Source organism: Aulonocara stuartgranti, assembly GCF_965226115.1.
Source record: "Aulonocara stuartgranti genome assembly, chromosome: 16".
In the NCBI taxonomy this organism is placed as follows: domain Eukaryota; kingdom Metazoa; phylum Chordata; class Actinopteri; order Cichliformes; family Cichlidae; genus Aulonocara; species Aulonocara stuartgranti.
In genome coordinates, this window is record NC_138952.1 from 31066117 (window position 1) to 31091060 (window position 24944).

Genomic DNA, 24944 nt, shown 5'->3' on the forward strand with positions numbered 1-24944 from the left:
GCACTTTGTTTTAAAGTTTTAACAAACTGTCACATTGATACTCAGACTCAACATTATTTCCTTAATGAAATAGTTTCTCTTTTAATGATACAATAAAAGACATAAAGATGAAGAAATAAAAAAATAATAAATACAATAGAATAATTACAAAATGCAGAACATGAAACAGAATCTGGAACAGATGAATCACAAACCTTTGCCTTTAAAAGCATCAGAACGGTGAAATGTTTTTCAATTTTTAGCAATGAGCTCAAAGATACAGGGTAATAGTATGGTATGGAATAGTATGTCCTTTTCTTTGAAACCCCGTGTGCTGGACTTAAGAGCCAGAACAAAGCTGTCTGAGGTGTCTCACACTGTCATGTAACCAGCATTCCTATCACGTACAGAGGCATTCATTTCCCACACGGACATTTAGAAATGGATACATTTTCATTTGACGAAGGACTGAGATGTCAGGTAAAGATGTTCAGTGTGAAAGAGCATCTGGACCATCATGGATTACCAACAGATGTAAATAAACATCTGCTGAACGTGAGTTTAAAACGTCCTGTGGTGAAGCTTGACTTACAAACAGAGATAGCCTTGTGCTAATGCAGCTACTCTGGCAGCAGGTCGTCTCCTAGCTCTTCATCTGCAAAGTCGTCATCCTCCACACGCTTCTTGACTCCCGTCTTTGGTCTGTCCATCTGAGGCCCCAGTGGGTCCACGTAAGACGCATCTACACACAGGAGGAACAGCTTGTGATGAAATAGTTTGGGACGCTGTATCCCGATAGAGACATAATGTCAACATTGTACATCCTTTCTACCAATGCCGTTCTTTTTCTGTGTGTGTTTTTCTCAAGGAGCGCTGCAGAGTGAGATCGTGTGCACAGACAATTTCACTGCATTTTTTGGCATTCTAAATAGATGAGTTAAGATAACTTTCAACATTTAAGTTCATATTTTAAAAACACTGATATAAATATTACTCTGTTCCATTTTTAAACAGCTGCAATGAATTGCATTTAAGGATACATTATTCAAGTTGTTCTTTTCCCTTATACTCAGTGACCCTGCTCTGTTTGTGGTGTGTCACTGCTTGGCTGAGTTGCTGCGGTTGCTAAACTGACTTGTTGCAATGGTGGCATCCTATTACAGTGAGCGCTTTAGAACGTCTCATTCATGCACAAATGTTTGAACAGGCAGGCTGCACGGCCAGGTGCTAGATTTTATACATCTGAGGCAAAGGGACTTACAACACCTGAATTCAAAGATTAGAGGTGCGGCCCAATACTTAATGACAACCCATGCAGTTTATCTGCAGAGGACTATCCGCTGTGTGCTGCAGACAAAGAAAAACCTTTGATAATATCTTTATGATCATCTAAACCTCAGAATGTGTTTCAACATGGGCTTGAACTCTAAATAGATACACGAATACAGCTCTTTTCTACTTTACTGGACCATTCAAAGACCTTTATAGAATTCAGTCACCCATTCACACAAGCACTTTTTTCTATGCCTGAGTGCTTTTCGATCTTTTCCAATCTAACATTCACACTACAGCTCACTGCGACTCATAATGTGGATGGCTAAATTATCAGAATTTCAGCCATCCATGTAGATGATGTTCCAGCACTAAATGAAATGAAACTGAACTAAGATGTCCATAAACCATCTGTGTGGTTATATATTTACTCATATTTTTCTAAAACAGGCACGTATGTCTTGCACAACACATGAAGTTCAAAGACATAAGATAATTAGGTAGGTGTTATATCATTAACTGCAGAGAAAAATATGGTTTCCTCACCCAGTTCTTTTGGACTGCTGGCTTCATAAGGTTCATTTGAACCAGGAAGTGACCTCATTTTGGCGCTCAGACGCTCTCCTTTGGTGCTGCTGCTGCTGCGACCACTGTCTGTACAAAAACAAGCACACACCTGCTGACTCATGATCTTTTTTAAAAGCAATACTCACATTCAAAATCCTATTAAAAGCTGTTTAAATGTTTAAGCTGTTTAAAACAGCAGTGCCTCTGTCTGTGGCCTGCATGCGACTGAATATAGACGTGCAAAGTTTTCTTGCACACTTTCACGTACAAAATGTCTTTTTCATGGCCCAAGTATCTCGCTGACATTGGCTGAATGTGTGCAGAAAAAGCATTCCTCCAATGTGAAATCACAGTCACTAAATATCACTGACATGTACGACTTGCTGTACAATAATGGACGATTTTTGTGAAAACATGGCGCGGTCGAACATGCCTACTGACCAGCTGCTAAAATGCAACACTAATATGCAACACACTCAGGTACTTTTGACAGGATGTAATGAATATGCTGGATAATGTGCACATGTGTGTTCCAGGCTTATATGACAGGCTGACAGGGGCGTGTAGTGATATGAATTACAGACATGACTGCAGACAGCAGCAGCCAACATCTGGCTGCCAGGTAGCCTTGGAAACCTTAGGGGATCGGCAGCAGAAAGCTGAAAAACAGGAAGGAGGCCTGATATTCCACCTTCCCCTCATAGTCCCAAAAAAATCTCAAACTGCTGGCAAACTGAGACCTCGGTTGGAAAAATCAACGTTTCCCCCCTGCCTTCCTTTCTTGGACAGTTTCGTTTGCATTTCTCTTTTAGTTTACACAACACATGCTAGAAGCTAGGAGCTGCAACAGAAGTTTCCACAATTAAAGACGTTATAGGCTTGTTTTATACACCTCTGAAACACAAATAACCCTTTATTTTTGCAAGGAGATGGAGATCAATAGAGATGACGCAACTTTCTGGCTTTTAACTATTTTTTCTTATTAAAGATATGTTGAAAAAAAGTTCAGGTACATTAACCCAACCATATCATTTACGTTTGAAAAGGCACATCACACATGATAGAAAACACAGGTTAGAAAATCCCCACGTTTCGACACACTTCTCTCCTGTTCTGCCACTGCGTTTCACCAGATTCAGACTGCAGAACGACAGCTGTGGAAACGTGAGAAAACAAACCACCAGACTCACACGTCAGTCACGAGAGAGCTGAAGACCTGCAGACACACGAGACCACACAATACGCAGACTTTACAGAAAAGATGGAAAACTCTCAGGTGAACGAGAGGGTTTTCCCCGAATATCTCGGAGCCGTCTGAGTGCTCGCTCCCCTCCTCCTCCTCCTTTCAGTGCAAAAAATGAGCACAGTCCAACATCACGGCTGCCTGTCAAACGATTTCTGGATCAGGTCCATTTTTTCTTCTTCACTTGGGAAACTCACTTCTGCTATGCGTGCCTTGCAGTGCTTCACTCAGATGGTTTTAATCACTTAAAAGATTTCTAATGACAGGAGCTCTTATAAAATTAAAAATAAAATAGGTCTGATGCTAATGCTCCGTAGAAGAGAATCACCTGTATGTGCAGACACCTTTGCCTGACTGAAGAACTTTATCAGAGGTCATCTTAAGATTTCACAGCAGAGACTCACAGTACAAACCTAAACATGCTGTTGCTGCTACACAGCTTCCCTTAGTCTAATTTATGTGAATTTTGCTGTTTTGGCTCTTAAAGCTCATTGGCAGGTGAGCTGACTGTGCATTTGAGGGCAAACTACAGATGTAACAACTTCTGAAACATCTCTACTCTATCTCTACTTTTAAGATTAGGCTTAAAATGTTCATTTTTGCTAAAGCATATAGTTAGGGCTGGATCAGGTGACCCTGAATCCTCCCTTAGTTACGCTGCAATAGGTGTAGGCTGCTAGGGGATTCCCATGATGCATTGGGTATTTCTTCTTCAGTCACCTTTCTCACTCATTATGTGTTACTGGACCTCTCTGCACTGAATCATACTTGTTATTAATCTCTGGCTCACAGATGGCCCCGCCCCTCCCTGAGCCTGGTTCTACTGGAGGTTTCTTCCTGTTAAAAGGGAGTTTTTCCTTCCCACTGTTGCCAAAGTGCTTGCTCATAGGGGGTCATATGATTGTTGGGTTTTTCTCTGTTTGTATTATTGTACGATCTACCGTACAATATAAAGCGCCTTGAGGTGACTGTTGTTGTGATTTGGCACTAGATAAATAAAATTGAATTGAATTGAATGAACTGAGCAAAGAAACAAGCCCCAGTTTATTCAACTACAAATGGCCAGAATTACAGGCACATAGCCTGAAAGTCACAGTCTTACATACCTCTCCCCGAGTCCAGTAGTGGACTGAAGTGTTTAGACTCAGACTGAGATACTGGGAAGCAAAGAGGAAGCAGAGAGGGAATACAGATGAAGACAGAAGATCCAGAGAAGAAGATGAGAAGGAAGGAGAGATTACAGAGCTAGACTGAAGGTCTTACAGCACAGAGAGTAGCAAAAAAGTCTGCCACTTGCAATGAAAGATGATGACAATAAATGTGTCTGCGGTTTACAACCTCGCTTCTCTCACCTGCTTTGACCTCATCTTGTGCACCATGAGAAAATGAGAAAAGGATCTGGGTTTTAGTTCAACAATTTAAACGTTCAAACCAATATTTAAGCATCTGAAAGACTGAAGTAGCAAGGCTGTGATGGACAGTCTCCAGCAACCGTGTGTGTTCATTTTAACAGATGCATTTGGAGGCTCTGGCACCACTAAGCTATGGGAAGATGAAAAGTCCTAATCTAATTTATCACGACACAGAGGACTAATGGAAGCCTTGGCGGGAGAGAGCAGCAAGCGCATTAACAGGTGTCCGTTACACAAACTCATATATGAATACAACTCGACTACAGGAGCCTGCTAGAGACGTTCAGCTGCACATCATGGAAAAGCTGGGCCTTGTTACACTTTCTGGAGGCTCTCTGGTTTGTATGGATTACATTTGAAATTTGCTCATGGTCCAGCTTTCCAGTGCCACAGCCAGCCTATTTGTCTGTATTTGATGGGGATCTGTACTGAATGTTCAGCCTCTTCAGAGTCCACTAATCCCACAGAGTGCTCAGACCTCCTCATCCTGCAGGATCCAGCAGGATGAGGAGGTCTGAGCAGATCAGGCCTCAGTGTGGTGTTTGAAAACATATACCCATAACGCTGGACTTCTTAGGAGAGATGAGGACAGGTGTGGAGATGCCTGCTGCAGCATGTGTGAACAACAGGTAGAGAGACAGAAAGAAGCAGTGAGACATAAAAATAAAAGAGTGGATCTGATGATCAAAATCATGACGACGATCGTCGTTATAGAAGAGACATCAGAACCATTACAATGTTTTATGAAAATTATATTTATGTGAGCAAACTTCTCAAACTAAAATCTTGGTTTAGCTCAAGCTGCCATGAAAAAAACCTACGCCTAATAAAGTTCACAGATGTTCCTGTACTGTATGTTCATTTAACTTGAAATTACACCAAAACCCACACATGGAGATGGTTTTCAATGTGACTCTAATAAGATTTTTATAGATGTGCCTCATTCTAGGAGCTCAGTGTGCCTTTTGTGTTGCAGTACAACACAAAACAAGTGTAAGTTTAAATCCTTAATGATGTAAGGTCTGAGCAGAGAGAACGTGGATAGAGGACATGGAGAGCACAATCTGTGGACAGATGCCACAGACAGATGTGTGGCTCTCTGTCTCTCTGCTGGCTGATTTGGGGGATCCACAGTTGTTTGATGCCACATCACCAGCACAGTTACATACTTATTGACATCTGCATTATTAACACCGCAACACAGATACAATGGGGGAAAGTAACTATCTGATCACCTGCTGAATCTGTATGTTTGCTTGTTTCCATGGAGACACAGAATGTCAACAAAATCCAAAAATCCACAAAAAACCCCAACATTATATAAAAGTTATAAATTGATTTGCATGTCACTGACTTAAACAAGTATTTGATCCTCAAGCATAACACCTACTAAGTACTTGATGGTGAAACCCTTGCCTTGGCGATACGTTGTGGGTCATTGTCATGCTGGAAGATCCATCCATGACTCATCTTCAGTGCTCTGGCTGAGGGGAGGAGGTTCTCATCCAAGATTTTACGGTACACAGCCCCGTCCACTGGCCCCTCAGTGCAGTGAAGTTGTCCTGTGCTCTTAGCAGAAAAACAGCCCAAAGCATAATGTGTGCTTGACTGTGGGGATGATGTTCTTTGAGTCATACCCAGCATTACATTTCCTCCAAACACAGAGGGTTGAGTTGATGCTAAAGAGCTTGATTTTGGTTTCATCTAACGACAGCACTTTTCCCCAACATGATTTAGATGTTCACTGGCAAACTCAAGACTGGCCTGCACAGCCTTCTTGAGCAAAACGACCTTCTTGAGCGCTGCAAGATTTCAGTTCATTACAACACAGCGTGTTACTAATGGTGTTCTTGGAGACTGCGGTCTCGACTGCCTTCAGATCGTTAACAAGCTCCTCCCATGTAATATTGGGGTAATCCACCGCCTCATCACCATCCTCACTCCATGAGGCAACATCTTGCATGGAGCTGCAGACTGAGGATGACTGATGGTTATTTTATGTTTTTTCCATTTCCAAATAATCACACCAGCAGCTTTATAAGCTACGGTCATGTAGCTCATTCCAGTCTTGTGCAGGTCTGCAATTTTGTCCCTGACAACCTCTGACAGCTCTCTGGCCTCAGCCATGGTGGTGGTGGTGAGGCTGGAATGGAAGAAGCTGATTCTGTGGACAGGTGTGCTTTATACACAAACTGAGCTCAGGAGTATTTGTAATTGATTGATCCCAATCTGTGAGAGACAGAATTCTGTTGCAGTTGTAGGGATCAAATATATTTCTACTCAGTAACATGCAAATTAATTTATAACTTTTATACAAGTTTTTTTTTCTTGAACTCTGGTTGATATTCTCTCTCTTTCCATTAAACTACCATAAAAATTAGAGACCGTTAATATCTTTCTAAAGTAAGCAATGGAGATCGAATAATTATTTACACCACTATAGGTTGATGATGTGTGGACGCACAACTCTGGACTCAGTTGCAAATAACAGCGGCGGTAATCTGTTGACCTAATTTGAAAAACAACAACCGACTCACCAGCGCTGCCTGCACTGCTCTCTCTGCCTTCTCTTCGACTTCTCGCGCTGCCTTCCCGTCCCGATTTTATCCTCTGCAAAGGGAAATAAGAGAAAAGGGTGGCGTATGAGAGAAATTGCGGGCAGGGACACAAATAACACTAAATGTGTTCTAAATGTCTTTGACTTCAAAACGCAGTTTTGCCAATCAGATTACAGCGCTTCAATAAACACTGTGCTTCATAAACAAAGTACATTTTTTTGCTATGAAAACAATCTGGCAAAAAGATAAGCCCCAATATTCAACGGAATGTGACATTAATGCGCAAAAAATATTACATACCATAAAAATGTTACATGTAAACAAGCCTTACATAAAGTCAGGGGAGTACTCTGCAGAATCACTAAAACCATAAGCAGTTAGTTTTAAAGATGATGACAAAAAAGGAAAAGAAATGAAAACAAGGATATATGATGCCACGAAAAACAACCACACAAAGCCAACGTCGAGCTCATATATTAGATTTCGGTTATTGCTATCCTCTCAGTCCTCGTGTCATGCACCGTGCAGTTTGTTTTATCAGTGGGATCGGTTGTTTTCCACTGTTTTTCAGTTTGAAGAATTTGGGGATTAACGAGTCAACCCTCCATCATTCTCTGCAGGCCTGTTTCTCTGCTCCAACAGCAGCTGGTTGTTATTTGACGAACTCATCGGTCTAATCTGTTCCTGGCTTTGATATATCACTCCACACGACCAAGGCACACGGCTCTGTTACTCTGGCTTTCTTCAAATCTTCACTGATCCCAAACCACCTCTAGTTTATGTATCACAAGTGTGTTGTTTAGAAGCCATTAAATAATAATTACATATAAGGAACAATGCATTGCAGAAGTTATTCAAAAGATGCAGTGTTAGCTGATTATTTTCTTACTCAGCTATTATTCATAATAAACAGGATATGAGAACATTCCCGTGATCAGAGTCTTGGAGTACTGCATTGGTAAAACACCTAAAAATATTTTTCTTCACAGACAAATGTGCGAAAGGTCCCATTCTGTGTTATTTGTAATCTTCATCATCAGCAGTGCGCTTAAACCCAGAAATTAAGAACAATATTAATACAGCATAAGTAAACCAGGATATTCTATTGATCATATGCAAGCAGTGGGATAAGATCCAATTAGAAACAAGCAACATTGTTGGCCTATGTAATGTGGTTCCATGACTTGGGTCTTGAGTTAATCTAGGTTTAGATTGGGAAAGAAAACACAGGCTTTATGCTAACCATCACAGAAAATGAGATTGATCCCTTTGGCTGCTTATATTCAAACCACTGACCACTTTTCTAATTCATTCTGACGTTTCATGTGACACTGAACAACTCAAACTGCTCTGGCATCAGACCTGAGAACAGCTCTCCAAACACTAAAGCTGTTTTGAAAAAGACCCGAGATTACTATCAGCCAGGTGTTAAACAGCTGTACAGCATCTGTTTGATTCATGGAAAATAGAGACGAAAAACAGCTGTTTTTCATGCAGCTGCAGAGTTGCAGTGACCACGGTCCAACGTTGCATCTAAAGGAAACGCGCGTGTTTTAAATCAGCGAGCGCTCATCCAGGAACAGACGTCAGGGTTCTGTTAAAAAAAGTGATGAAAAGATGATTGATGAAAGTGCCCGAAAGGTCTCTAATGTACAACTGCAAAATACACAAGTAATTCATCAGGCAGCATGTTAACATGCATCAGATGGACCCACTTATACAAAACAAAGTGGAGTGTGTGGAGTTTAATTCATGCAAATAGATCTCGGATGTTGTTCCTGGGATCTGCTGGAGCCTACCTTGGGGGTCACTGCACCGAGCGCTCCGATTACCACTCGGACCACTTATTATGAGCCCTTGGTACTTCTCCAGCTTCTCATGTTCCTTCTTCCTGATGTTGTTGTCAATCTGTATAGCTACATCTATCACTACGGCTGTCTTCTTCTTCTTGTCTACCACCACTATGTCCCACAGGATCTTAGCTCAGTCATTCTCCACCACCCTGAGGGGGCATACTTGGCACATATGTTTCTGTATACTATGCCGGCCACTTGGTTATGGCGTTCCATGTATGCCCTGCCTGCTAGCATCTTCCACCCTGCTGTTATGTGCTGGATTGTCTCAGGGGCATCTTTACACAGCCTGCACCTGGGGTCTTGCCTGGTGTGATAGACCCCAGCCTCGATGGATCTATATGTTATAAATATGTGTGTGTGTCACCATTATTAAAAATCAATTCCATTTTATTTCTATCTTTGTTAGTGAACTTTTTGTGGGGGGGTTTCTGCAAATTATTTTCAAGTCTTTTTTTAATTAAATGTAGAATTGAGATCTGCCAAACAGATCATTAGTTTATTTACTCAGAAATGTCTGACAGAATACCTGCTCTCTGATTTCCTTCATCTTCTCTACCTTCTTCAGTTTGGTGGCGTAGTCTTGGGCTTCCTTCAATTGCATATCTGTGCACAGCCGCACCAGGAAACGCAAGCCTGCACCAAACAACACACACACACACTCTTTAATTTTACACTCTGATCAGGGCACCATCTGTTGCTGGTCAAGAGTTCCGTTGAAAACTGTGTAACAAGCTGGATCAATTACATTCCACATTTTCTGGAAACTTTCGGTGGATTTCTTTATAAGTTTCCAGTGCTTTCTGGGAGTTTCCTGTGAAAGAGGAAAAGAAAAAGAACAAAAAAATGAAATGAACTCTGCTAGCTCACATTGCAACTTTGCTTTGTTGTTTTATTGCCATGCAAGCTGAGGCGAAACGTGTTTTTCTCACCACTTCGTCTGTAGCAGCTTGCCACCATTAGCTGCCACTTCACCTGAGTTGGTCTGAGGAGCAGAAACACATCTGATCAATATAAACACACAAACCAACACCTGACTTAAATCATTTTGCTGACCTCATATCAGTATGCCAGTACCACACTGAAATAGTTAATATATTTTAATAATTGATACCACGTAACAAAAAAGGTGGAACTATGTGCCTCAAGATTAGAGAATGTGAAACAACTTCACTAATTTTTTCTGCAACAGTTCCATATAAAACGAGAGGCTTTCACATTCATTTAAGTTTGAAACTCATTTAAAGGGCTTCCATAAAAACCTTAGAGTGTGAACTTACAATTTTTTACCAACCCATCCGTGCTATCTGTTTAAAATAATCTAAATAGTAGTTACTTACTGTATTAGCGTGGCTCTTTCAAAGTACTGAATGGCTTTCTCACAGAACTGTGTCTCAATGTAGTAAGCTCCGAGCCACTCAATCACATGGATGTTGGAGGGAAAGTACCTAAAGGACTGGACAGCAACAACGTAACAACATTAGTTAGCTTAAAGTAGTGGTGTCAAAAGTAGGGGCTGGGGGCCAGGATCAGGACAGCAGAGGGTCCAATCCGGCCTGTGTTTAGATAATGTGAAGAAGGGCATAAATCTTTTACTTTTATCTGCACTTTGAGAAGTTTTACAGCCTTTTGTACTGCTAAATATCTCCATCATGGTCATTCATACTACTCTAACATAATTAACTAACAGATGAGCAAAAAAGTGACAAAAAAAACAAACAATTTTTTCATTGTACAAATTGCTGTTTTTTACAATGGGTCCACAGACAAAAAATATACTGTTAACTTCTGTACAGTGTAATTTAGAGAGAAAACCCCCCGCCATGAAATTAAGCTTCTGGTACCTCATAATAGTACTGGAAAGCCTGGGATTTGTCCCCCTCGCCATCATGCAGTTCTCCCAGCTTAGCCAGTGCCTGGGCGTCTGTGGGAGTTACACTGATGACCTGCATTAGCCACTCGATTGCTTGTTCGGGATTTTCTAGAAGCTCATAGCTGGGATCAAAGTGTTAAGAACTAATAGATGCTCATGTGATGATATATGGACAAACAGGCTCGAATCCCTGAATGAACACATTCCAACAAACCCTAAAGTACATACGAGTAAAAACAGATCATCTGTGTGACATACAAACGATCACTAGAGCCTGTCTGACACAGTATTTTTAAGACTATATCAGACTATATACTGATATTTGGCGATTTAGAACTCAGATATTCCAATATATCGTCTAAAAATGTTTTCTTTCACACACAGCAAAGAAACCAAACAGATTTATGTTTAGGAGTAAAGGCTGCCTTACTCTGCTCAGATCAGCTGGTTTTTGTGTTTGTGTCTTTCTAAATATGTTGTTGGCAACAGGGGCATCGTATGGTGCCCCCTGGTGAACAAACTATGCAACATCAATGGACTTTGACACTTTGTAATGGCATTTCTCTCACGTCTTCTTTACTTCTCTAATTTTCATTGATTGTCTCTTACAAATGCCGATAACAATAGAAGAACAAATAGCTAATATTGGGCGATTGTACTGGCCCGCTGATAAAACCATCTCCACATAGCACTTGTTAGCAGTGGGATACAGGCTGGCCAGCTGGTACATGACTTGGGAACTGTTCCTCAGAATGGCATGGAGCTTCAGGAAGCAGTCCAGAGCCTCCTCTAGGCGATTCAGTCTTTGATAAGTCAGACCTGGAACAAGGTTTAGGGGAAAATTCAGTCACGTAACTGTGCCTCTATGTTAATAATAATCACACATATATACCACATGTTGGTGTAGTTTTATTCCAGCGATACCTTTTACTTAAGATGACTTTAAAATTTGGATGCTGTTGTTTAAAGAGCTACCGTGTCTGTGAATACGATAGCTCCAAAGGTTTTAAATGAATTCTGAGAAAACTTTGTATAGGTGTAGAGTCGGGTCATATTAACAAACCATTTAAATTTCGTTAACATCAACCAAGGTCTTCAAGGTGAACTTAAAGATTTATTGGCTGAAAACAGACCAAAACGCCTGATAAGTTATGTTAACTAATGTTAGCCTGATAACTGAAACTAAGATTCTGACAACTGTGGTGTGTACTGTCAACAGAAAGTACCCATGAAGCTTTCAAATATCATGTCTCATTTGACCTCTGACCTCTCCTTTAAGGTCAATAGCTTGATCTGAAGGTTAAAGTAATAACAGTAGATAGAGGTAATTAAAACTATTTTTCTTACTGCAATTGTTTGTATTAAAAACATTTATAAAATGGTATATGGGAATTTTAAATCTCACATTATAGTTTGCATCCAAATATGTCACATTTGACCTCTGACCTCAATTTTGCATCTGCCTTTCTTTCAAATTGACCCAAAAATGCATGCTATCTTTAAAGAAAGTATTGTCAAGAGAAAGAAAATGAGCTGCCTACTTGGTTAGAAACATGCTGTAGTATATTATTATATAATAAAATAAGGTTATTTGTGTCCACGTATTGATAAATCAATGCCAATTATCCATTACCTACTCCTACATAATCTTTAAACACAAAATAAAATACAATTAAAAGTAAATACTTCGCAGAGAGTGAGCTGCCCTGGGGGAGGTTTGTGCTCTAAGTGCTTCTTGTTATTTATGTATTTGTGCACATTCCAATAGAGTCGGTCATGCTGTGTCCACACTTATTCTCAATGTAGCCTCAGCCAATATTCTGATACTCATAGCAGAATGCTGGATGAAGATACACAGAGATTTAGACAGGGCACTTATGGCCTCACTATATTTTCCTAACAGTCAAGAGTCTGAATTTAAAGTTCAACCAGTGCTTGCAGCAAATATTAGCAGACCACAGTTCAGAGTGCAGCAAGCTCTTGTTGTTCATTCCCAAATGATTCTTGCACGTCCAATTGTTGTTGCGCAATACATCAAACCTCCTGCTTATCTACTACCGCATTACAGCTGCAGTTAAGGAGCACTTACCCAGGTTGTAAAGGCCTTCGGTGCACGAGGAATCATTCCTCAGTGCTTCTTTGTAGAACTCTGCAGCCTTTTCATAGTCCTGTTTGACAAACACCGTGTTGCCCTTGTTGATAAGTGCTGCTGGGTTGTAACGATCAGCATTCATAGCAAGGTCGGCATATCGATCAGCCTGGTCGTAGTCTTTCTCCTGTTAGGGAAATTACAAGAGAAGAGAATATGGTTGTTCAATCATCTCCCAACAGTAACATTTAGTATTACATTTTTTTAACAGCAAACCTCCAAATATTTTGCTGATTTTAAGTGTTTTAAATTTTCAGAACTTTTCAGTCTAATGTTATTTTATAATCAAGAGATTCTTACCAGAAAATAGAGGAAAGAGAGGTTAGTGGCTGCAGCGCTCTTCACTCTGCTGTCCTTCTTCTCAAATGCCTTCAATGTTTCCACTGCCTGAAAACACACAACTCATTACAATCAGGGTAACACTCTGTACTAAAGCTCCTCCAGTACAGCATTCTCAGTAATAAATGATATTTTAAGTACAAGCGTATTTCCCCAGCATGTAACACACAAAGAAACATAGAAAAGACACATAAATTTACTGAATTGTTAGTCAAAGAATCAACGACAATATTATTAACCATTAATAGCCAATCACTGATAAATTACATATGCATCTTCACATTTATGGTGAAGATACTTGGACATTTTGGCATTTTTTTCTAAGAACATTTGAAGGTAAGCTGTAATTCTGCTTCATTCCTTACATCAGTTTATGCGTCACCTTCACTGTGTGCTGTGCTCTGGTGAAGTAAATATAATGCTTTGCAAGTTTAAAGTCAGTCCCTTTCCCCTTTTTGTCTAACTGACTGTCTCTATGAGTATGTTACATTCTGGGGAAAATTTCCCAACTGTATTAGTGAGTAAGGATTAGCATTTTCACAAATCACCAGCTTGGCTACAGCTGCACAGATGACCACCAGTTACATCACCAACACTCCTGTGTGTAAATACTGTAAAAGCACCACAGCATGCATCAGATGTAAAACCAGCGGTTACAAGATAGTTAGTTACTACAGTGAGTCCTTTAATCTTAGCCACAAAGCAGCTCCACACATGGCTGCATGTCCTCCACTGTTCAGTTGGATATTATTATTAACAAAGAATACGTTCAGCACAAAGATTTTCCTGAGCAGTCTGTGGGGCCTAAACCAATAACTGCCTCACAAACGTCTCCTTGCAGTGGCATTATTTGGGTAAAAGACGTCCTTATGAAGCAACAAGTTAAGGGGGACAAACCCAGTACAATCTAAATGTGGACATGGGAATGAAAGGCAGACATACCTCAACCTTAGGCATGCAGATGGGGAGGAAACAAAAGCAAAAAGGCAATGAGAAGATGAAATACTCAGTCGGACACTGAGCTCTGTTCAAACAGCCTCAACAAGAGAAAACGCACAAGTATGAATAGTGCTGAGCAACAGTATTACAACATTGTTATAAAAAGAAAAGAAAAAGATGGAAACACAAATTAATGTAAACGGATAACGAAGAACAGGTTTCACATGTTTTAAGGGAATTACACTTCCATAAATTGAATGCGTGTGATCCTTACTTAATCGCATCGACTTTTTCGGTTTGGCAAATATTACCAAAGGTATCAATTTACATGACACCCACATATGATGGAAGCTACTAAAGCCTCATTTTGATGTCTTATTATGGTCTAAAATTTAGTTTGGCAGCAAATTATTAAGAGTGGAAGGTGTGGTTATAAAATACACAGACCAGAAAAGAAGGAAGTACCCTTAATGCTGCTGATACTCTCACCTGTTTGAAGTCCTTCTGTCTGAGGTAGGTGATGGCTTTGTTGATCTCTAAATCATTGGCAAGCTCGACATACTGAGAACTCTTCACCATGTCGACACACCTTAAAAAAAAAGAAGAAAACATACATTCACTATCTTCACGTGTCAAATGCCAGCATTCGATTGATCACTGTAAACAGCAGGTGCATAAATGGAGAATAATTAAGCAATTGTTTGATTTTGACTTATGTTTCTCAATATTGAAATGGTCCTCTCCAACATACTAATGTGCATTAGTGCACATCAATGCACATGTCGAGTACTTTTACGAGTATTCAACATGTATTATGTTCATTTAAAAACCTAAATAAGAAAGCATTAGGGAGAGAAATTGTCGAAATAATAGTAGAGCTTGAGGTTTATTGTCAGTCTGCTCCAGAAAAATGTTCAGAAAATGTGATCAAACTAGTGTGCAGAGAAGTTTAGGCAAGTAAAGGAACTTTGGAAAGTCCCTCACACCACCACTAAAGAAACGAGAGCCACTGGAAGACTCAAACAATTAAAACCTTCTTCTTGTTACAATCTCCCTCTAAGGGCAGTCTTTGAGCTTTTTTTTTTTTTTAAACGTTCAAGCAATGAAGTTGGGACATTTATGTAATCGTAAATGAACTGTAATTATACAACACTTAGGCACTGTCACAATTTTCAGTTATTCAATGACAAACAAACATACCATGCTCACATTAAAGTCTTTAGATGCAAAGAAAAAGACAGCAGTAACAAACCAGTCAAATCCAGTAGCAAACAAAGTCTCAATCGCTGGGGCAATGAGCTTGGCTGCTGTCATGATGTATTTCTCAGCCAGGGTTTTTCTATGAACAGCATACAGGAAGTCAGAGGAACAGGTGAATTAAGGGGGGGGGGGGGGGGGGGGGGGGGGAGTAACACAGAGGACTGATGGAGCAAGACAGAGTTGGGTTTGTGTTGTGAATATCTTCTTACAGATCTCTCTCCATCTGGTGAAGTTTGTCATTTTTAATGGCTTCAATGACCATATTGGAGCTGGTGTCTTCCTGAAAGAGTTGGCAGAACTAGACTTAATTAATGAAATAATAATAAATGCTGTAATAAAATATCACTCACATTGGAAGGGATGTATTTGTCTTCATCATCAATGCCCAGAGGAACAGAGATGAGCTTCTGAAAGGCCTTCTTCATCCTCTCTCTGTCACCGATAGCATAGTAGCACAGGATAAGGTTGAAGCCTGTCTTGATATTTGGACTCTCGCTCATGATGTGCTCGAAAGACGTAATGGCATCTGTGTACTGGCCCATGCAGATAAACACTACACCGATATTCTGCATGATCTTGATCCTCATTTCTTTGTGGGCATTTGTTATCTGATCCAGCGCCATTCGGTAGAACTTGATGGCTTTAGGATAGTTCTTCTGTTTAAAGTAGATGTTGGCCATGTTGACTTTCAGGCGGCCTGGAACAGCAGCATGCATAGTTTGACGGAAAAACCACAAGACAAGCGATACAACAAAGAATTTACAATGTATGAAACATGACTTTTTTCTTATGTGTCAGTGATCTGGGACTATTTAACACAATGCCACAATTTTCCCAGCAGTAAAAATCCAAGATACTGCAAAAATACACCAAGAGCTACACCTCAGAGTCTACAGGCCTCAGTTATCATGTTAAAGCTCATGAGAGTACAATTAGAAAATGATTGATCTAGTATGGCTTCGATATACGTTTCTACAAGAAGAGCATAGCTTAGATTTGCACTCATTGAGACATCCATGTACGCGTCTTTATACCAAAGTATTGTCGAGTCAAACGTGAGGCCACCTGCAAAGCGTGGGTGTTACTGGGTCATGGGGAGGACAATGATCCCATGAAAACAAGCAGATCTATAACAGAATGACTAAAAAAAGAAAAGAATCAACACGCTGCAATAAACGAGTCAGAGTGCAGACCTCAACATGATTTAAATCCTGTGGTAGGTCCTTAAGAAAGCTGTGGATAAATGAATGCCTGAAACCCTGAAGGAACTGAAGCAATGTTGTAAAGAACAGTGAGCCAATATTCCTCAACAACAACAGGAAACACTGATAAAGTCATTGGGATAAATATTACTTGAAGTTGCTGCTGCTGAAGGTATTCCACAAGCTTTCATGCGGTGTATAAAACTTCGTTTTCACATGATTGTATTTACAAGGGCTGCCACATTCTAAGTACACCAGCAGTGAGTGTGAAGCTGAGCGGCCTGCTCACCTGCGTTACTGAACATTTTATTCTTCACAATGATCTGGTAGCTGTTCAGGGCCTCTGGGTACATTTCATTGTTTGTGTATTGGTTGGCAAGGTTGAGCAAAACCTGTAATGGGAGAAACATTTAATATTTCTAAATAAAATAATTAAAAACTGATGTTAGAAATTGATTCTCAAAAACAAACTTTAAATTGTATCTGTCTTCCGCGAGCTGTTCCTTCCTAAATAGCTGAGCCATGAACACAAACATCTGAGATGATTTACTTTAATATTTTAATATGAAACAATAATAATAATTTACTCTGAATGAGATAAATAAGAACAGATTTTGCATACACTACTGAGAAAGCACTTGTGGTTTATTTCTACAGTTATTGTAGACCAGGAGGATATGGAGCATTTTAAATGAAAAGTACAACTTTGATTTATTTTTGACTGAAAAAAACCCTCTCTTGCTTATTTTTACTTATCACTTATCAGTTTGGTTTTTCAGGCATTAAAAAGTAGTTTTTTCAAAAGAAAATCAACACCAGACTGTTCTTTTAGAAAGCAAATCATTACTCATGAGTGCAGAGTGTAGAACAAGCATACAGCAGCCTGACTTACAGAGTACGTGAGGTCTAGATTTATATGGTCTGCACTGCCAGACTGTTCCCTCTGTCTGACCAGGGCTCTCTCCTTCCGCCCTGCCTCTTTGGCTTTTTCAAGGGCCTGTAGACACAGACACAGACCCACACAAACACACACAGCAAGTAAGCCACTTCTGGGTAATAATCAGAAGTAATTATGAATAAACACTCTGCTGCAATGATGTAACAAGTTTTTCCTGCCCATTAGACATTCTGGTGCCGACCAAAAAGGCCTTGGCCTTCCACAAGATGAAAATTACCTGTAATAACAATATTTTTAAAAACAGCTCTTTTAATTTTTCAGAAATCACAGCAAACCACACACTGCTGTTATGTGACATAACACATTGCCTGTAAAATATTAGACCAATTTTCCTCATGTATGAAAAACCACTGGAAATGGGAAGGTTGATAAACTTCAAGTACTTTGTCCTAACAGCCGTTTTAGGTATTACTCTGGTAGAAATGTAAGCAGTTTTTATACTGCTTACATTTTTATACTACTGTGAGAGAGCTGACACAGTTAAAAATGAATTATGACAAACTGCCCCACTTGGAGAGCCTTCTCTTTAAATCCAGACAGTCAACATTAGTAAAAAGTTTGTTAAAGAGTGAAAGGCTGACCACTTGTAAGGCTCCCATGCTCTGTGCCATGCAGCTCTCCTCTATCAGGTCATTCACTTTCTTCTCCAAGATTTTGATCTTCTCCTCAGGCCTGCAAGAACATGATGAGAGTGAAACATTTGTCAGTTTATAATAGCTGGTAATAAGAGGCCCAAGGTGTGCCAAGAAAATATCCCCCACACCATTACACCACCACTCCCAGCCTGAACCACTGGTGCGAAGAAGGATGGCGAAATGTTTTTGTGTTCCTTATGCCAAATTGTGACCCTACAATCAGAATTTCACAAGCGATGCTTTCTTTCTGTTCTTCTAATCTATTCTATTAGTTTCAGTGACCCTCTAAACTGTAGCCTCAGCTTCCTGTACTACCTAACAGGAGGGTCACATGGCGTGGTCTTCTGCTGATGTAGCCCATCTGCTTTAAGTTTTGATGTGCTGTGCATTCAGCGATGCTCTTCTGCATACCTTGCTTGTAAAGAGTGGTTGTCTGTTACCTTCCTATCATCTCAAAGCAGCATCAGCACGACAATTTCAACTAGAAAATTGCCACTCCCAACAGATCTGCAGTTTTTTAAACACTCAAACTCAAACCAGGCTGTTTCAAGCAAACAGTCATGCCCCGTTCAAAGTCATTTAAATCACATTTCTTTCCCGGATGCAAGGTTTCAACTTCAGCAGGTCATCTTGACCATGTTTATGTGCCTAAATTTACTGAGTTGCTGACATAAGACTGGCAGATTAGATATTTGCATCAAAGAGCAGTTGAACAGGCATACCTAATGAAGTTGCAGAGTGAGTGTACTGCATAGCATTTTCACACTGAAACAAAGCAGTCTAAAGTGATAACTTACGTATCCTCATTCTTTGCTTCGAGTGCAGGTGCAGGACCCCTGGACTGGCCCAGAGGGTCAAAGGCTGAGCCTGAAAATATAAATCATACCAATTCATCACTATATAACTGCAAGGGGAAAGACACAGAACTTGCATCTATAAATATGTCCTTACAGGAATGCACAGAGGTTTATATTAACAAAAAAATGCAATTTTTTTTTTTATTGTTTTATGTTAGAAACACTCAACTGTACCTATTCCTGAAATATACAATAATAACTTTTAAATCATTATCGACACGCAAAAGACAATAGATGAAACAGACAACTTTAAACTCACCACGACTCAGGGAGGAGGTGTAACCTGCTGCTTTGACGGCAGTCATTGGACGGGCTGACCCATCCTGGTACATTTGCAAAATAACAAAAAATACATATATAGTAAACACTAATTATAAAAAAAATAATCTAACAAAACTATGCAAGACCTTATTTGCACATTTGATTGTTCAATAATACTTCTCACCTGTACAGCTCCAGTCATGGGTCGTCCCATTGAAGAGGCCATATGAAGCCGAGCCTTTGTGAAACAATAAGTATTAATATTGTAATCAATAACAATAATTTAGGTCTTTTTAACATGTAGATATGAAAAAAACGTTCCACATAAATGCTTCACAGTAATGAAACAATCACCATTGGCTGCACATCTTGTCACTGATCATTGATTTAATCTGAGCAACTTTCAACAAAGAACTGCACTTTGAAGGAGGTATCTGTATTTGTTGTGCTCATTCAAAAATGTTTCACTTTTAAAGGATCATTCTATTTCATTGTACTTACGCCAAAAGAAGAAGCTAAAGATCGAGGTCCAATGGGAGTGCCAGGAAACTTGGCAGTCATCTAGAAAATTAAAGACATGATATATTAGTAGTTAAACGATTTATACACCTCCAGAAAACCCCTCTCTCTCTCCCACTTACTTACTCATTCACTCACACAAACAAACAAACAAACAAACAAACAAACACACACACACACACACACACACACACACACACAGAGAGAGAGATTTTTGGCACTTACCGGGGGTCTTCTTCCATGACTTGTCCTCACTGCTTGCTGGAAGCCCACATCATTCTCCAGCTCCTTAAAATTAGTCAACAATTAGTCTTCATTTTTTACATAGTGGGCCGACGGAAGAGCAGACATTTTTTACACAAACAATTTTGAAATAAAACTTTGAAGTAATTAGTCTTTCGCCATGCCACTATCTCGACCTCATATAACCAACATTAATTTTTCAAAGTTGATTTTCTATACGCTTAGAAACAATGTGCTAATGTAGTGTTAGGTTAGCGGTTAACTTACCTCCGAGTCAAATGTCGGATTATAATCATTGTAACCCGAATAAAGGTCGTCCTCCTCCACAGCCAGATGCACATGTTCCATTTCTGTTTCTCCGGAAAGGTAGTGTATGAAAATAATCCTCAATGTGTGGCAAACAAACAGTTTTCTATGCGCGATAACTGATAATATTTTGTTGTCCTTTTAGGATTTCGTCCCACAATTCAACGCGGCACGGGCGGGACAGTTTCCTTTTCAAACCTCTGATTGGTTTTTCACGCGTCCATCATCGTCTGGCCTCAACCTAATTGGTTGAAGTTGCGCTCGTTCGTTGCTAGGATACACTACAACGCTACAACTTATTTCTTCTTCATATTCTCAAAATTATTTTTAAATAATTACATACATAGTATTTATTATTTATAAAAAGTTACAATTAATAGTTTGTGGGTTTCTTTATTGCTCATTTCAAGCAAAACAAGCTTTGTGCGCTCGTTTGCCTTCTTTGGTCCTTCTAGGTCACCGTACACCACGGTCAGCGTGACTGTCAAGGTGGGCGGCGCAACAGAAAGCTTGTAAGTTAAGTTTTAGCTGGTGTCAAAACATTATAACGTTTCTGACATGAAGATTATAACTGTGATTGGCAGGTGAGCGAGATAACAATGTATTTTGCGTTGTAAAATGATGCAACAGTGCTAGCCCTGACCTATATTCATGAAGGTGAAACGAAAGTTGCTTTGTTGAATGAAAAACTGGTTGAAAGCTGTAGTTTGCAGTATCAGTGCATGTAATTTTATTTTGGTGACTGCATTGTGTGCATCATACTGTTGCTCACGACATAAACAGGACTGTTCTGAATGAACGCTTGTCTTGTGTTTTCAGTCAGAATGAATTTGTGAATAATCCTGTTTATTACAGACACGTTATAAACCTTCACGACAGCGTGAAGGTTTATAGCTGTGTGATTTTAGAGGCTTTAAATTGAACCTGTCTTCTGAACCCTGTTCATTAAACATGGCAGTGCCTCTGAAGTGACCTCTCTTAAACTTGCAAAGCAAGCACTGAACCTCACAGTTCTTCACTTAGACTCAATACTTGAAATGTGCAATTCACTTGTATTTTTATTTTTATTCCTATTTATTCTATTTATCCCCTTCGTATATTTTATTTATATTGTCTCTGTATTTATATATATATATATATATGTGTGTGTGTGTGTGTGTGTGTGTGTGTGTGTGTGTGTATTATATATATATATATATATAATATTCTGTAACTCTGTAACTTCTGTCGGTGCTGTGCTTTTTTGGAAATCGAATTTCCCAGAGGAACCCACCCGAGGGATTAATAAAGTTCTATCTAATCTAATCTAATCTAATCTAACTTATGTTGCCATACGTTTTAGGGGGTAATCTTTGTGTGTTAACATTGCAATAATATTCAGATGGATGGCGAAGGGATTGAGAAAACATTCACAGTGGATTTACACTTCACTTCTGGTTACATGTCAAAACATGACAGGAAGACAGGAAAATGAAGCTGGTGTCAGCAAGCAGACAGGCACACTGTCAGCACTTTACTGCTGTGTGATTTTACTGGACTTTACTGAAAAACAACATTCAGCCCTTGCTTTGATTTTGTTTTTTAAGTCTGCTTATTGGGGTTTATGTTTTATGTCTGTTACCATGTGATTTTCTTCCCTAGTGGGCTGATAGGCCGCTCCTGGGCTATGTTGTTTGTCAGTGGAGGCTACAATGTGAAGATCTATGACAACCAACCAGGACAGTCTACCAAGGCCATCACAGAGATCAAGTGAGTTCTACTGCTCAACTTAAAGACCCATCTGGGTTACACAGACAAACTTCTTCAGTCTTAACTGCATTATTATACCTCTATCGTCAACAGAAATTTGTTTTTAACCCAGATGTAATTCTAAGTAAAAACAAAAACACACACACACACACACACACACACACACACACACACACACACACACACACATATATATATATATATATATATATATATATATATCATCAAAAATATAAAAATATACATTACAGAAGCTAAACTATTGTCTGGTGCCTGCAAAACCTAAAGGAAACATTGACACTAAGGGCTTCTCTGCCCTGATGAGTTAGAGACAGTCTGTCTAAAATGTAACCTGTTCTTCCTTTCAGTGCTTACAGAGAAGACATATATGAATACCGCATGATCAGCAGTTGGCTCCTACTGTGAGCACATACGAATAAAAACATGTTCACAGCCTGGCTATTAGTGGTTAAACATTACTGTGGAATGACGCTGAGTTTTTAATGAAAGTGCTGTAGAAAGTCACAGTGCCTTAAGCTATAAAAACCTTAATACCTTAATCTCTATACCAGTATTTCATGAATGTAACTCTCCCTCTAAGTACATGCCACTACCTATCACTCAGCCCGTTGGAGACGTATTTGTTTATATGAACAGTAGAGGGTGTCATTGAATTAAATTTCAGGGGCCCTTTGTGAGTGATTTCCTGCTGAACAAGCTAGACTGCTCTCTGTTGCGTGCCCTGTTTTCATAAACCGTCACTTAGTCTAAATTACTTTAATTTTTTTTCAAAGGAAGATATCTTCCTGACTCATGTGATACAGTGTTATGTAACTGCCACATTCTGTAACATATTAAGAGAAGAGTTGAGTAAGAGCAAAAAGGTGGTGGTATGTACTCCACACCTTAAAAGTGTCATCACTGTTACTGTTAAGACAGCGTAACAGGATTTGCAGCAGACTACACGCTCTCCTTTGAAACCTGCACCTCATTTTAGGTTGTCAGACCGATCTATAAACCAGAATATTTATTGTTTTATTATTCTTTTCTGCATGAAAGGCCAAAGTAAAAAACATATGCCTCGTTAGAGAAATTTGCACAATACTCCAATACAATGCATACTTTCATACAGTCGGTGAAGTTGGTGACATACTCTACCCCCACTGAAACTGTGCTGAGTGTCTGAATCTTCTTTGCTGAGATGGAAATGTGTACAGAGCAGACACTTTAGAATCTCTAGCTTCTTTGTAGCAGCATCCATATTTGAAGCATTGTCTGCTTTGTGTTATATTAGAACCACTTCTTTTGGCTGATAATAACACACCTAACACATCTGTTCATTTCTTCCAAAGTCTTCATTCTACTACTACTTATATAATAAGCCTGTGGTAATGATTCTTTTCAAATTTAAAATGTCATGATAGAGGGCAGTTTGTTCATGCATTATGTGTGTGTGTGTGTGTGTGTTAACTGCAGTTTCTGTCCCTCAGGAAACAGCTGGTGGAGCTGGAGGAAGCCCACATGCTGCGAGGGGAGCTGTCTGCTGCGCAGCAACTTGCCCTTCTCAGCAGTTATGATGACCTGTCTCAGGCACTGGATGGAGCCTTCTTTGTGCAGGTAACACAGACCGCTGACAGAACAAATACATGCTGTTATATCTCGTTGGCCTAAATCGTAAAACCAGTGGAAACAACATTGCTCTCTGGTGATTTGTTTATTTTTTCATTAACCACTTGCTCCGTCACACACGTACGGACATTTGTTTTGTGGATGTTGGCAGACTTTGATGAAACACGGGGCTTCTCTTCACTGTGGTGTGGGTCTTTTCAAAAGTATGTGGTGTGCGACTCAGTGGAAACACTGTAGTTTTTGTTCATTTATTGGTTCACATAGTTTAAACAAAGCAGCATTAAAGGAATGGTTACTTCACTCTCAGGTCAATACGTTCTGGCTTTGTTATTACACATTTACCCCCCCAAGGAGGGGCAGCATAATTTCATTTGACATATTCCGTGACATTCTCACGTCACATTTTGAACTTAGACTAATATCCCTAATCCCTGTCGTACATAGGGTTGTGATATCATACAGTAATATGGAGATGTTTTGCATAATAACACTTCAGTTCCTTCAGTTGCTTAACACGTGAATTCCAAACTTTTTTGTTTCTCTTCATTTACTAGGATAGCTTCATAGTATATCAGTGGTCAGTACATTACTGGGCAAAAAAACTAATGCATTTACTTGTCCTTATGGGTAAATGTGATTGCATTGTGATTTCAGAGTCACCTGAGATTTGTATACACCACATAAAAATAACTGCATCAACATAAGACACAAAGCACACACTGTATACAGACACCTTTACTCTTCTTCTTGGATCTTAAGGATGACTGTGGCCAGAACAGTTAGGCAACCTGTGTGTTGCTTGTGTTCAGAAGTTTGATGGCTTGGGAAGTAAAAGACAGTTTGGACCTGTTTTATGGGGGAACATTAGCACCATGCAGGTTTTAGTAGTTCAGTGGAGGAGTCAAATCCTCATATCACTCACAGTATTTGCCTTGCTCCATAAATAGTCCCGATAAATGCTTGCTGAGCTTGGTAATGCAGTTCCCGACATCTTACTAGAAATTGTTACTGTCCTTCTAATTGCTTGTTTTTCTGCACCTCAGAAGCATTTTAGAATCCACCTTAAAGGATAAAATGTCCTCAAAAATATGTTCTGTGCTGTCTCTCACTACACAAGCAGTCAGTCCAAGAGTTGCATTTC

The 24944-nt window shown here is 39.6% G+C and overlaps 2 protein-coding genes across 9 annotated transcripts in view; one reads left to right on the plus strand and one right to left on the minus strand.

Annotated features, from left to right (window-relative positions):
- Window positions 1-63: 63 nt before the first annotated feature.
- ift88 (intraflagellar transport 88 homolog) lies at window positions 64-20613 on the minus strand. Of its 7 annotated transcripts, none has more exons than XM_082509507.1 (27): window positions 20387-20613; window positions 20102-20164; window positions 19859-19918; window positions 19542-19595; window positions 19356-19419; window positions 19037-19106; window positions 18186-18276; window positions 17539-17643; window positions 16936-17038; window positions 15795-16141; window positions 15654-15724; window positions 15437-15523; window positions 14674-14773; window positions 13207-13293; window positions 12847-13033; window positions 11468-11576; window positions 10729-10879; window positions 10225-10340; window positions 9817-9869; window positions 9633-9698; window positions 9414-9520; window positions 7011-7083; window positions 5030-5077; window positions 4414-4428; window positions 4168-4218; window positions 1798-1905; window positions 64-721 (listed from the first exon to the last, which is right to left on the minus strand). In XM_082509507.1, the coding sequence occupies exons 1-27, from the start codon at window positions 20465-20467 to the stop codon at window positions 600-602; spliced, it is 2589 nt and encodes an 862-aa protein (XP_082365633.1). In that variant the 5' UTR covers window positions 20468-20613; the 3' UTR covers window positions 64-599. The 7 variants fall into 7 exon arrangements, with proteins under 7 accessions (XP_082365633.1, XP_082365632.1, XP_082365635.1 ...); XM_082509506.1 differs by having other exon boundaries at window positions 5030-5080; XM_082509509.1 differs by lacking the exons at window positions 4168-4218; window positions 4414-4428 and having other exon boundaries at window positions 1798-1927; window positions 5037-5077.
- Window positions 20614-20890: 277 nt separating this feature from the next.
- The window catches only part of cryl1 (crystallin, lambda 1), a gene marked incomplete at its 5' end in the record, with an annotated part of 31300 nt that continues 27246 nt past the window's right edge, over window positions 20891-24944 (plus strand). Inside the window, 3 exons of one of the 2 annotated variants that reach the window (XM_082509536.1) lie at window positions 20891-20937; window positions 22067-22174; window positions 23665-23791. In XM_082509536.1, the coding sequence (XP_082365662.1) occupies window positions 22092-22174; window positions 23665-23791 (210 nt within the window). Of the gene's footprint in view, window positions 20938-20983; window positions 21010-22066; window positions 22175-23664; window positions 23792-24944 lie in introns of those variants that run through there. The other variant, XM_082509537.1, reaches the window with a different exon arrangement.

Coding starts and splice junctions, on each gene's coding strand:
- ift88 (XM_082509506.1), bottom strand. CDS start 20,467: ATGGAACATGTGCATCTGGCTGTGGAGGAGGACGACCTTTATTCGGGT. Junction 17,644..18,185: donor GCATGGGAGCCTTACAAGTG/GTCAGCCTTTCA, acceptor CTGTGTCTACAG/GCCCTTGAAAAAGCCAAAGA. Junction 9,699..9,816: donor AAGCTGCTACAGACGAAGTG/GTGAGAAAAACA, acceptor CCTCTTTCACAG/GAAACTCCCAGAAAGCACTG.